Source organism: Emys orbicularis, chromosome 22 (assembly GCF_028017835.1).
Source record: "Emys orbicularis isolate rEmyOrb1 chromosome 22, rEmyOrb1.hap1, whole genome shotgun sequence".
Lineage (NCBI taxonomy): Eukaryota > Metazoa > Chordata > Testudines > Emydidae > Emys > Emys orbicularis.
The window spans coordinates 14,048,015-14,061,191 of record NC_088704.1 but is presented as its reverse complement, the minus strand read 5'-3'; the positions used below and the strand labels follow the sequence as shown (position 1 = coordinate 14,061,191).

General features: G+C 39.7%; 1 protein-coding gene across 1 annotated transcript in view; it reads right to left on the bottom strand.

The window, feature by feature from the left end:
- The window catches only part of RERE (arginine-glutamic acid dipeptide repeats), a 311,393-nt gene that overhangs the window by 122,591 nt on the left and 175,625 nt on the right, over positions 1 to 13,177 (bottom strand). Inside the window, exons 8-9 of the mRNA XM_065421264.1 lie at positions 12,989 to 13,113; positions 11,974 to 12,073 (exon numbers count right to left, since the gene is read on the bottom strand). Coding sequence (XP_065277336.1) covers positions 11,974 to 12,073; positions 12,989 to 13,113 — 225 coding nt within the window. The remainder of the gene's footprint in view (positions 1 to 11,973; positions 12,074 to 12,988; positions 13,114 to 13,177) is intronic.

The following is a 13,177-nucleotide window of genomic DNA, read 5'->3' as shown; positions in this document are numbered from 1 at the left end:
TTAATGCTAAACCCAATTCAGACTGCTTCCTCCAGTCACATGATTGAAACATTCCAGTTTGATGCAGTATCTCTTCAGGAGTTGTATCTGGAAATATCATCCCCATAAAATACCAATCATCTGTCAATATGCTGCAGTAAAATGGAACTTTTCTCTGCCACAAACACGCAGAACACACACAATGGTGGATATACTTTATACGATAAAACAGTGAAACATGCATTTTAAATTTGCAGCTTTATTCACAGTGCTTTATTCGCAGGTGCTGAAGTGTGTGTTTTCACTAACTATCTAGCACTGAACTAAGAATTGTGCCCAAGGATACCATGTTCCTTGTTGCCAGGGCTCTCTTCCCCTCCTTGAAATCCTAACTCTTCCCCATCTGCTGCAAACACACCAGAAAGCCTGGCCTGGATAACAAATTGCCTTCTCTAATGCAGACACCAATACCACTACATGGGACTCCCTCTAATGCCTGAGGACAACAGCACCTTATAAACCAACCCAGCACCCAACCCTCCCAATATAGAAAGACTGCACATGGAGAGACTTGTTTTGCCAACATGCCTGTCTTTCTAGCTGATACCTAATTTATAAGGTCCTTATGAGGTGCTTTGACAGGCCAACAGAACTCAAGATGTATAGAAAAAGGTTCAACAGGTGACCAGAGACATCACTTCCCAAGAAGCTCAAAGGAAAACTGAACCAGGTCTATTTCCTTAAATCTCTAGTTTCTGGTACTTGTAGAAGCTTGAAAATATAATCTCCCTCTCCCACTCTTTGGCAGAGGTCTCACCACTTCTCTCCCCATTTCTTATCTATTTAACGTTTCTACATAGCTCCAATCACCATAATGATCTAAATGTTAGCGATACAAATGACACAATGGATGCCCTGGTTATACCCTATTTCCTATGCACTACAACTGGGACAACCATTCATCAGGAACAAGAACAGCTCTAGAAACTTAAGTTAATTGCAAAGGCAGAACAGCAGGGGGAACTGACACTGTAGAGGGGTTTTATGGTTCTTTGGTCTGACATACCAAATAACTGTTGTCACTGGGCAAGCTGACAGATTTTCACACATTTTCTGCCAAAAATCTAGATATTTTATATATACTAAAAATATTTACAAAGTAATTTGAAGTTGGGCCACATCTTATGGCTGCAAACAGGCCTTTTAAACTAGTTGTTCAACAGTTTAGCTGAATTTGTGAGAATTATCTTACAAATAAATCCAGCAGCACAGAAATGTTTTTTCAAGAGAAAGGATAAGAATGAGTGAAGATTCAAAGTGGCAAAACTGCCCTATGCACCAGAAGTGGCTTAGTTTTAACAGCATGCCCAGGCAGACAGTGATCGCCCCTGGGATGTTATGCTACCTTATTTGAACCCTGAGACTAACCGCTGATGAAGAACCATCCAAAAGGAAAACTAGTAATCATAATAAATGCTAACATATATTTAAATAGTTGTCTTAGGCTTTCAACCTTGTCTGTAGTTAATGAACAAGAAAATCTAGTCTAAGGACAAGTTAAAACAGGCAGTAATTTGTCTGGGTGACATCTTACTTCTAACTGAATTTCCCTGCGTTGATATTACACTGTCACATTTGTCACTCACAATGACATGTTGCCATGTAATATTGTGTTACAGAAATGCTGAACAATCCTACTCATAAAAGGAACCAGCCCATGTTAGTATGTAATCATTTCATCTTGTACACTGGTGCATGGAGGGAGGTATAGTAAGTATAAGTACATTGCTCCTCAACTACAATAAGGAATAAATAGGGAACTGCTGGCTTTTAGCCTCCTCAAATAAAAACAACATGCATGTCAAATGACAAAAGCCTGTTAAAGGCAGAGAGCATGTTTTCATTTTAAATTTCCTTCTACTGTTCTGCCATCTTAGATCTCTGGCCGCCACCCACATCTGTTATTGTCCCAATGCTGCAAATCCTTATAAAATCTGAGTTTTTAATGCAGGGGGGAAATTCCTACCTCCCACTGAGGTAGGCTGAGTTGTGGATAGGAACATACCGGCATAAGGCAGCAAGCAGCATTTCTGAAGGAAAAAGCAGGGAGGGAAAACATGCACTGCCCCGCTCCAAATAATCTGGTCTTCCAAAAACAACTGCTCCCTTGATGCATGCCCTGAACTGGGACAGCACAGAAACCTCAAACTGAATTTTGTCAGGGCCTCACTTAAGAGAATAGAGACAATAAGGACAGATGGGTAAATTAACCATTTCCTGTCCTGGAATCTGAGAATGGTGCCCTTAAAAGCTCTGTACGATGATATTAAGGTCAATGGGAGAAGGATGAGAAAAGGGAAGTTGGCCGAAGCAAGTGCATTTTCTTTCTTTTTTGTATAAATCTGAAGTCCAGAAAGGAGTTTTCAACTAGTTAAAAATTAACCAGCCATCACTATGTGAAGAATCTACTCAGAAATTCATATTCTCTCTCTCTCACACACACACACACACACACACACACACACACACACCAGGGCTTTCTAGCACTAGAAATTATATTCATGTTCAGTATTCACCATACTGAGATTTTTCCATGGGATTGGCAGATCTGGGACACCAGCTTCCTAACCACAGAGCAGGGAGGCATTTCTGTGCAGATGTTTTAAGCCTCTTGCTCAGCCGTTTTTCTTTTCTGAAAACAATGCAGCAGCATTAAGAGGCTCCCTTCCTTGATGGTGCTGTGGAGCTGGCAAGCTCAGCAGACGCATTTGCAATTTATCCTCACAGACATTTTAAAATCTGTTTTTCCTGCTTTCAGGTACCCAAATTCTGTCTAGAAAGACTGTGTATTCCACAATGCTACCCAATCTCCAGCCAAAATGTACCTCGTAAAAGGACCTACGCAGTTTCCTAATGGGGAGCAAAGCCGCAGGCACCATGAGGTACTGTAGTACCCTGCGGCTCCCGCAACTTCCATGCGCTCGCCTCAGGCAACCTCATGGACAGTGGCTCTCATTTCTTCGGAGAGGGTGAACTTAATAGAAGATTTGCTATTCATCAAGCAGCCATTAACGAGGCAAATGGAGAAGTGAACAGACTCGCTTTTAGGGTGCATGCCACAAGTGGTTTAATTTACAGGCAAAAGCAGGGGTAAGTACTCAAAAGGGACCTGAGACGAAGGCAAATAGCATAAACCACCAGATCACCTGGCTCTGCTTTCCTGCATTATGAAAGACAACGCACTCATAACCCAGCAAAAGTGCTGAGGAATCCCGTGCATAGGCACAGTACTCACTTGGTTACAGGAAGGGCAGTGGGGTTGAAGAAGAGGAAGTCCTTCTCAACTCTTTTGCCCTCTAACTTGAAAATGCTTAAACTCTGAAGGCCAAATACTGCACTCTTAACTCAGCCCTCCATGGGAAATCAATGAGAGTTTAGCCAGACCAAGGACTGTAGCATTTGATCCTCTGTGTCCAAAATATTTATCAAGAGAAAACAGGTTATCTTTAAGTCCTCTCCCACATGGAGGCATCCAATTGAGTTATTTTCAGAGACTGACTTCTGAGATAAACTGGATTTTTGAGAGTTTGTAAGAGAAATAAAAAGTTACAAGAACAGCAAGAATTCATGTCTTCCAAACTCTGGGAACCAGGGCCCTGTCACAAAGGAGGCTTCTCTCTATTTGGAAGACATATATGAAGGCCCAGATCTTCTTGTGTAAAGCATACAAAAGGGGGAGTGCAGTATTGTACTTCTGAGATCCAAAGCAGGATGAGACATTGTTGAGAAAAAAAATGAAAGAGGGGACAGACTGGACACCCCGGGAGCATTCAAAGACATCTGGACCTTCCTAATTCCAGGAGCCATGACTTCACTGTCTCAATATATGCATTCCAATGCTGGTGCTACTTAACTTTCTTTACTTTCGTGCAGTTATGTCTGCTGGACTCAACTACAGGACTCGATCCTGCAAGGTGCTAAACACCCTCAACTGCTGTTCAAGTTAATGGGGAGTTGAGAGCACTCAGCACCTAGCAGCATCAGGGCCAAAAGCAAAATGAAAATAGGAAATACTACTCAGGGTTCTGTGAAATGGCAGAGGTTTAAGTTACATAAAAGAGGGTTTTGATAGCATGGTTCAAATTCAGTGATTATCTCACTGACACTTGCCCTCCCATCTGCAATCATTAGACCGCTTCCTCTCCCATTGACAGCTGCACAACACCCCTGTGGCAACTATGGCAATTTACATGGAAAAATATTAACAGGAAAGCATTTAATGGAGCTTTAGCTTCATCTGATGCCAGTCAGATGCTGAAAGCAAGGATGAGGAGCCTACACTACATGACCAATGAGATCTCAAGAGACCAACAACAAATGCTCTGTGGACCACAGTCCAGGAACTACCCACTTGACAGAAATGCACAGTTGACTTTTGCTCTGCATCTCAAAAATGCATACATTGGAGCTGGAGGCTTATTGCTTGCTAGTCTGAACGTGTCACTTCTTTACCAGTACAATAAAAAAATAAGTTTTTTTATTTTGCTTCCCCCGACCGTTCTGCATAACCACTCACATGACACACATCTCTCTCTTTACGACTTAAAAATTTATTGCATTTTTAACAAAATACACACAGAGAAAAGATGAGAAAGGACACCTAATGCATTAGTATAAATTAAACTGAAGTAAATTACATGGACACGCAGTATGTAGACATGGCTGTACAACGTGCACTTATGGCTTATGAATTTTAATTAAGGAAGAGATTTATAGGGCTCCAGATATTAAGAAAAGGGCTCATCCTCCTATTATGTTGGGAGGCAAATACGCTTTCAGATTTGTAAGTCATAAGGATGGAATGAATCCAGCGTTCTACATGCAGTTGAGAGGAGTCCTGATGCTGAGGGATAATTTTAAATCTTGGCGCTTATTGAGACTATGTCTGTATGTTTTCTGGTGTTCTTGTTAATCTGTTCTTTTATGCTTGCTGATTTGTGAGCTAATAAAGGCAAATTCAGTGTCAATTCTCCCTTCGACACCCTTTGAGAAGAATTTTAATACTTTCTCCCAAAACATATTTTTTTTAAAAGGGCATGTGAAAAATATATTGAGCTGCCTGACACAACAAACAGTAGCCTGATAGCCCAGATCTGTGCATCTTGCCATGTGCCTTCACTGCTTTTTCAGCAGGCAGAATGAAAAGTGGACATGACGTGCTGATCCACCAGAAGTGCTATAAGCATTCCTCCAAATATTTTTCCAGTCTCAACAGAAGGGGTGGTTCAGGTATATGATTTCCCACTTTTAGGAAAGGTCTGGCAAAATTAACATGTTGCATCTGGTGCTTGTATGGGTGTGCAATGGGGTGAGAGAAGGCATAAGCATCATAAATACATGGCTAGTTTCACTGTTTACCCCAAACTGAAACCTTGGAATAGGATCAGATTGGACTTCAGGGCCACCCGTCTTCATCTTTTCATTTGGAAACTGCAACTTCTGTCCCTTGTGGGCCAATCTGACCTTACACAGTTGGATCAAGTTACCCACCACTGAAATGCAGCTCTCTCTAGTGTGGAAGGCAGCAGAAGCTATTTAGCTCTCCCCAACGTTCACAAGCAGTTAGGACAGTGAGTGAAATGGTTTGGCCTTATATATATTAATTTGATATCACTAATTCATAAGAAGATACATCTGCAAGAGTTTTTTCTTAGCCCTTCCCACTGCAGTCAAAAGCCTTTTCCACATCTAATGTGTTCCTGGAGTGGGCTACTCATTTGTAAGTTCATTAATAATTGCACAAAATGAGAGTGCTAAAATAGTTTTAAATTAAACTGACCTGACTTGGAAAGACTCATTGCAGGAGAATATTTTTAAGTGAGTAGCTACAAATTTTGCCATTACTTTGGAGAGGACAAAAAAAATACTGGAATCCAAAAATTCCTAAATTTCAAGTCCCAGCTCTTTTGCATAAAGACGTCTTTTAAAATTGAGATACTTACTGGTCTTTGGAAAGCTCTGGACCAAAAGGGCGATATAAGTGCAAAGTATCACCAATATTAATATAAAGAATTCATGTTAATTCTCCTGGCTCTTTGAATGTCTCATGATGTTACCCACACTGACCCAAAAGAGGGGTCAGGAGCCGCAGCCATGTATTTCTCCAATTCACAAGGTAAATAAAGTGGGGTTGCTATTATATTATACACAAATCTAAGATACTCCACTGTCTCCCATTTCACAGATAGATGAGTAAGATGTCATGGTTGGATGCAAGATCTGACAACCGGAACTGAAAATCAATGCTCTCACTTCACATGACTAACATTCTAAAAGATCTAATATATTAATCAAAACCTTCATGTTCACAAGTGGGTTTTTTTAAACTAGCTTTAAAGAGTCAGACAGTAGAACTCTCTCTCCCCCATGCTACTCATTCAACAGCAGTAGCAAGAGATTTCCCACCATTTAAAAAGGAAGTATTGTTGATGAATCTCTGGAGGAGGCTCTCCCCTTCCCCCAAAGTGACAGCCAAAACGCATTAGGGGGTCAATGATCTCCAAATGAAAACTTCTGCTGCTCTTGATTTGCTGGGAGACGCATTATAAATACAGCATGAAAACCTGACATCAAAACCACGGAATGGAAGCTGAAATTTACCCATGCTATTAAGTAAATAATCACTGGAAGGAGTTGTTATACTAGAAAATATACGCTGCATGGCATCATCCCTGATCTTCATTTCTATCTGGTATAATTAACAATAAATCATACTGTGGGCTACAGCACTCTGTTATTACATAAATAAAACACTAGCAAAGGAGCTTGTCAAGTCTGATTTATATGAAGTGCTGCTCTGAAGTTTATTGGATTTCCATAATAAGAAATCATACAGCATATCAATTTTTTCGATTAATCTTCCAAACTACATATCATAATTTCTAAACAAAAACCAACTTAGTACAGCACCAGCTGCTCAGAACTAGCTTGTTGGGCAAACCCAAAGCCTGCGCTAAGTGGACAGACACTGGAGGAGGAGGGAAGATGGCATCATGTCAAGAAAACAAAATTCTTTGCAGCTCAGGCAACAGCACCAGTCAGATGAAAAACTAGGGCTCAGTCATGCACCCACTGACGTCTCAATGACTTTGATGGCTGGTTAATCTCTTACAGCTTTTGTCAGAACATCACACACCTATGTTAAGTGGAGTCTGCTGTAACTCAGATCAACCTTCTAGACAGGGTCTTGGCTACTTAGACAGTCCACTTTTAACTGGATTAAATGCATTTTCAGATAGTGGGAAACTGCCACTCAGAAAAAGGTATTTTTATCTAGAGAAACAAACCTGAAATATGAATTATATGTAGGTATCTTCAGGAACTTCTAAAACACGATGCATGTAACATTTATACAGAGTGCGCTCCAAAAATATACCTCGAGTACCTGGATTCAAGAGTGAATAAACCAGTGAACATGACAGAAATCCAGCAGCCTACGTCAAGCCTATTATATATAGTCCTTTTGGAAGTGCTACCCAGCCCAAGTTCCTTAGCTGGAACTATGCATGGTTGAGAAGGTGGTAGAAAGGAGGATCGTTCCAGACAGAGAGGAACAGAGGACTTCTACCAAAATGTCTACAAGAAGCAGCAGTTCTTATGTAATCGCTGAATACAGAAGGTGAAAGTAAGAACTTCACTGGGCAATTGTGACCACTGCACAATAAGATATCATAAGAGGGCAGCTCTGTAGTGATGAACTTGAAAAGACTAGACATAAAAATTATGAGGAATGGTTAGCAGCTGCCAGAACAGTAAAGTAAATAAGACTTAAGGTGTTAAGATCTAGCTTGGGGATATGCAAGGCACTATATAAAAGGCACAGATGGTTTACACCACCTCAAAGCAACCAAAAATATAAAGTGCAAAAAAAGGAGGAATAAAACTAGCTTGATTAAGGGGTAAATTAGAAGTTTATTAGGTTTATTAAATGACTTACAAAGTGGAAATCTTATGCTATCAACATAAACTGACTGGAAAAAACAGCCGATGCTAGATAAGGTGCATATTAAAAATACAAAGGGGAAAAAAGAAGAGGAACAGATCAATCAAATATATAAAGACAAACTCATAAGTCTGCGATGCAAGAAATTTGCAAGTGCAACCACAGGCCCTCCAGACCACCAAGGGATTAACAGGGTAATTAAAGAGGATAGAGAAGTTAAATGAATTTTCTGCATTAGTCTTTTACTATCGATGACAAGGAGGAAAATTCCAATTCCAAGAGCTCTTTGGTGATTATTGGCCTTAACAAGAGATTTGAGTCTTCTAAATAGGAAGTTATGGAGCAACTTAAAATGCTCCGGAGCAGTAAGCCACCAGAATCAGATGGCATCCATCCCAAGGGAAAGGACGGAGATAAAATGTAAAATAGCTGAAAAACGGATGAGGATGTGCAATATAGCCTTAAAATGGCAATTGTTCTTGAATATTGGAAAATTATTAACACATTGTGTATCTTTTAAGAAAAGGAGCCATGGGAGAGCTTAGGAATGGGAAGCCCAGCAAGTTTTATCTCAATTCTAAAATGGACTTGGAGGCTAATTAAGTGTAGTACTTGAATAAGTAGACATGATAGGGTCAAACAAGCATGACTTCTTAAAGAGAGACAAGGTGGGCGAGGTAATATGTTTTATTGGACCAACTTCTGTTGGTGAGAGAGACAAGCTTTCAAGCCATATAGAGCTCTTCTTAAAGGGAAGTAGTCAGGTAGTTTAGATTCAAGTGTGGGGTTTATTTTATTTTGTGTATTTTTTTTTTCATTTGGAAAGACTTTTACAAAACATTATAGAAATAAAAAAGTTTTTAGTTTGGTGTTGCTGCAGGGGAATGTTTTAAATCCAGTCACGGAAGCACTGTGGTATATTGCATAAAAACCAGACAACAAAAATGACTACTGTTTTACTGTCCCAAACTGAATGAAATGCAAAAAAGCCAAGAACTAAAATATAATATTTAAATGCTGGTTAGTAAGCTAATGTAACATAGATAAGGACATTTGTATATTAAAAACACATGTTTTTAACTTCAAAGTGTCCCTAAAAAAGAAAAATTTCTCTCTCAAACCAACCTTTTGAAAGTCAACATAAGTTCCACACATGTTTAAAACATTTGGAAATTTTTGGTAAGGTTCCATTATAAGACAATATATTAAGCAAAATAGTTCTGTAACAGCAACAAGCAAGGAAATGCCTTGCTGTAGGTTAAAAATTCGCTGGTTACATTTAATAGACACGCTTGGTTTGACAGATATGAGTAGGATCAGTAGCTTCATCAGAAACAACAGATCCTGGATGGTGTAAAGAGGCTCACCCTATACATTGCCTAGCACAATGGGGTCCTGATCTATGGCTTGGCAGCTAGGCACTACACTAATATAAATACTACTACTACTGTAACACCGTTAGAGAGAGAGATTTGATTATTATATTATTGCATAATGTTCTCTAAACAAAAAAAAATAAGCTCACTGTTGTAATGGTTATTGCTCTATTTCTGACACCTACATGCCAATGATTTGTAAACTTGTTAACTGCCTAAATAAATAGTTACAAAAGAAAATTACTCAAGCAATTAGAGACAGCCATAGCAAATGCCTCTCAGAGTGTACGAAAGTTAACTGCATAGTACCACAGGTTAGCACTGATGTTATTCACTATTAAATGATCTGCAGAAGTAGAATAGACGGTGAATTTTGCTGGTATCAATAAATAGTTTCTTTTTGGTTAGTGAGAGCAGACTAACTTGCACAGTGGACAAAAGTAGTCAACTTCTCATGTATGCTCTGGGGCTCTGAGCCCACATAATTCTTTTGAGGACAGTGACACAAGTCATTGTGGATCGCTAAATGAAGATGCTGGTCCAGTCTGCAGCAAAGAAGTTTAAAAATAGACTGCCCAAGTGAATTAAAAAAGATGGAACAAACAAAAATCGAACAACATATCCTCGTCAGGACGACTGTCTGGTTTGGTAATCTTCCCCTTAAAGTGTAGTTCCACTTTTAAGAATAGCTCTGTAAAAACTGCATTGGGAAAATTCAGTTTATAGTCTCTCAACGATTCCATATAATGTACTCAGTGGACATGGTTTCTAGCTGGCAGCTCTGCAAATTTAACCTGGGATCCAAGGGTATGTCTACACTACAATTAAAAACAAGTGGCTGGCCCCATGCCAGCTGACTTGGGCTTGCGGGGCTCGGGCTAAGGCTGTTTAAATGGAGTGTAGATGTTTGAGCTCAAGCTGGAGACCGGGCTCTGCTCCTAGAGCCCTAATGTCTACACCAGGGGTCGGCAACCTTTCAGAAGTGGTGTGTCGAGACTTCATTTGTTCATTCTGATTTCAGGTTTCGCGTGCCAGTAATACATTTTAACGTTTTTAGAAGGTCTGTTTCTCTAAGTCTATAATATATAACTAAACTATTGTTGTATGTAAAGTAAATAAGGTTTTTAAAATGTTTAAGAAGCTTCATTTAAAATTAAATTAAAATGCAGAGCCTACCGGACCGGTGGCCAGGACCTGGGCAGTGTGAGTGCCACTGAAAATCAGCTCGCGTGCCGCCTTTGGCACGCGTGCCATAGGTTGCCTATCCCTGGTCTACACTGCCATTAAGCAGCCCTTCCAGAGTCAGCTGGCATAGGCCAACTGCAGGTGTCTAATTGCAACGTAGACATACCTTGAGTCTCCAGCTGTTATTTTTTTTCCATCTTGCATGTGATCACCAGTACTAAAGGTTCTGCAGGCCAAATTAGGATCTCACTTACACATGCAGAAGCCCCATTGCCTTCGGTGAGCTTTCCTAGGTGTGAGTGATGGGAATTTAGCAAAATAATCTTGTAGATTATGCACAAAATGAAACACTACAACAGCTCATTCCCAATAGGATTTGCTTGGCAGGTTGAACAGATATTAAAAAACAAATAAAAACTTCATCTGTCACTAAAGTCAGCGGATACAACTCTGAATACATATAGGGAACAGACCCAATAAGTAAAGTTGTGCCATTTTTACCCTGGTCACTTTTCAGAGTAGAAAAATGGCAAGTTAAGGAGGAAATAGTGGAGATGGAAAATATCCAATAAAAGGTCAACTAAATTAATCAGTTGTGTGGCGAGACTCCAAAAACTAGGATTATTTAGCCTTGAAAGAAGAACTAGATGAGATTTTACTGAGTTATTGAAAAATATGGCAGTCACACAAGACAATTTTTTCAGCCTGTTCCTTAAAACATGAACAGGACACTCCATGAAATTACATGTATATTTATTCTTAATAAAATGCAATATTTATGTTACATAGAGTCAGCTGGTGCTGTTCAGTACCAAAAACATTGAATCAACTACTGTAACTGGATTTTAAGAAGAGCTATATATTTTTGAGGGCCACTAACAGCATTTGTAGCCATGAAAGATAAGTTAATGAGAGAGAGAATCAAATCACATGCTTCCAAGTGATCACTGTGAAATGGTCAGAAGGAGATCCTTCCCCACATATAAAGAACTGGACAATAGGCAATTGAGTGCATTATCGGTTTCTCTTCCTTTATGAAAGACCAGGTATTTGTTACTGATAGGAGCCAAATGGATGATTGAAAGGACCAATAGTCAGGTCAGGCATTCCCTATGTTTTATGGAAACTTCGGAAGATAACAATTAAATCTGGGATGACCCATATGAACTGATTATAATACAGAACAATAATTTCTCTCTCTAAAATACTCACTTGGAAAACTGTAGATGATTGAGGAGGTAACTATGAGGTGTTGAGTAGCATGAAGTTAGTAAGTCCCAGGCTACAGATGAGATCATGCTATGACTCCAGACATGCTCTAGTTAAGGGTTAATACATCTGTTATCCATGTGCTGCATACATTAGATGGCCCCTTAAAATGAAATAAAACCAGGGAACTCTTTTACAGAGTCAACTCTTCTGGATACTTACTGTGTTGAGTGCATTGAGCGTAGTGTCATCGCGAGAGGCTGCAACGCAGCCATCTTCTGTGGATCCTCCATCACACATCCCTGCAAAAGCTGCCATGCTCCTTTATAGTTAAAAAATAAAATGAAACAATTCATCCTCTAATTGCACACATTATGCAATATACAGATGCTACTTACATTGTAAATCACCATTTTCAGGGCTCTGTTTTGCCCACCTGCATGTCTTCAGTATTGGGCTATTTTTAGTACTGGATAATTTTCAAGGTATTATTCAAAGACTCACTCCAAGATATTAGCATAATTTAATTCTTCATTACTGTAGCACCCAGAGGCCCAATCAGCATTGTGCTAGGAATACCACCTCATATGAGGATGTAGTCCTGCCCCAGACAGCTTACCTGTCATCACAATTTTAGTTTAATTAAGTCAGCAAGCTGTCTTGGAACTAACTGTAGGGTGCCAAGTCATTAGTTTATTACAAATTAAAAATGATTATTTATCCACACGTCCTGAGTTAATGCCTGATCCACTATTTTGGGAGCCTGAGCTTTATGTATAAAGATCTAAATTGTTTGATCCGACTCCCTAGGCATAGTTCATAGTATTAGGGTGAATCTTAGCTAGGCAACCTAGGGTTGCCAAAAGAATATTTACTACAGGAAGGAATTCTATACTGTCACAGTTATTTTATTCACAGCTTTTACTTCCCTAATTTACCTGTACACTTTAGATATTACATCACTATTTATGTTGCACATATACTTTGTTTTCAATCCAAAAGAGACAGCCCAATGTGACATTCCTTTACGACCCAAAATAGCTTTGGAGCTAGCCTAACACCATCACGTCTTGACACTGGCTCCCAACCTAAAAAAAAAAAATCAACTTCTTAACATTCTAATGTGATACTGCCTCTACACCGGACGATGGGCAACCTTAGCCCAACGTTCTTAGGCCATGTCCCATATTTCAGCTTGAGTGCTCTGGGGAAGCTGGGTTATCTTGGCTTCATGTACCTTGCTGCCCTGAGGTACATGAGCAGGTCACAGTCATTGACCCCTGGCATCCACACAAGTTCTTCATGTTGTGTCACAGTGTCGCCATCCAGAGAAGGAAACGGCTGCAAATCTGGAAGCTTGGCCTACAAAAATTGAAACAGAGTTAAAACAAACAATGTTGGTAACAATCATACTAGTGGACTGTAC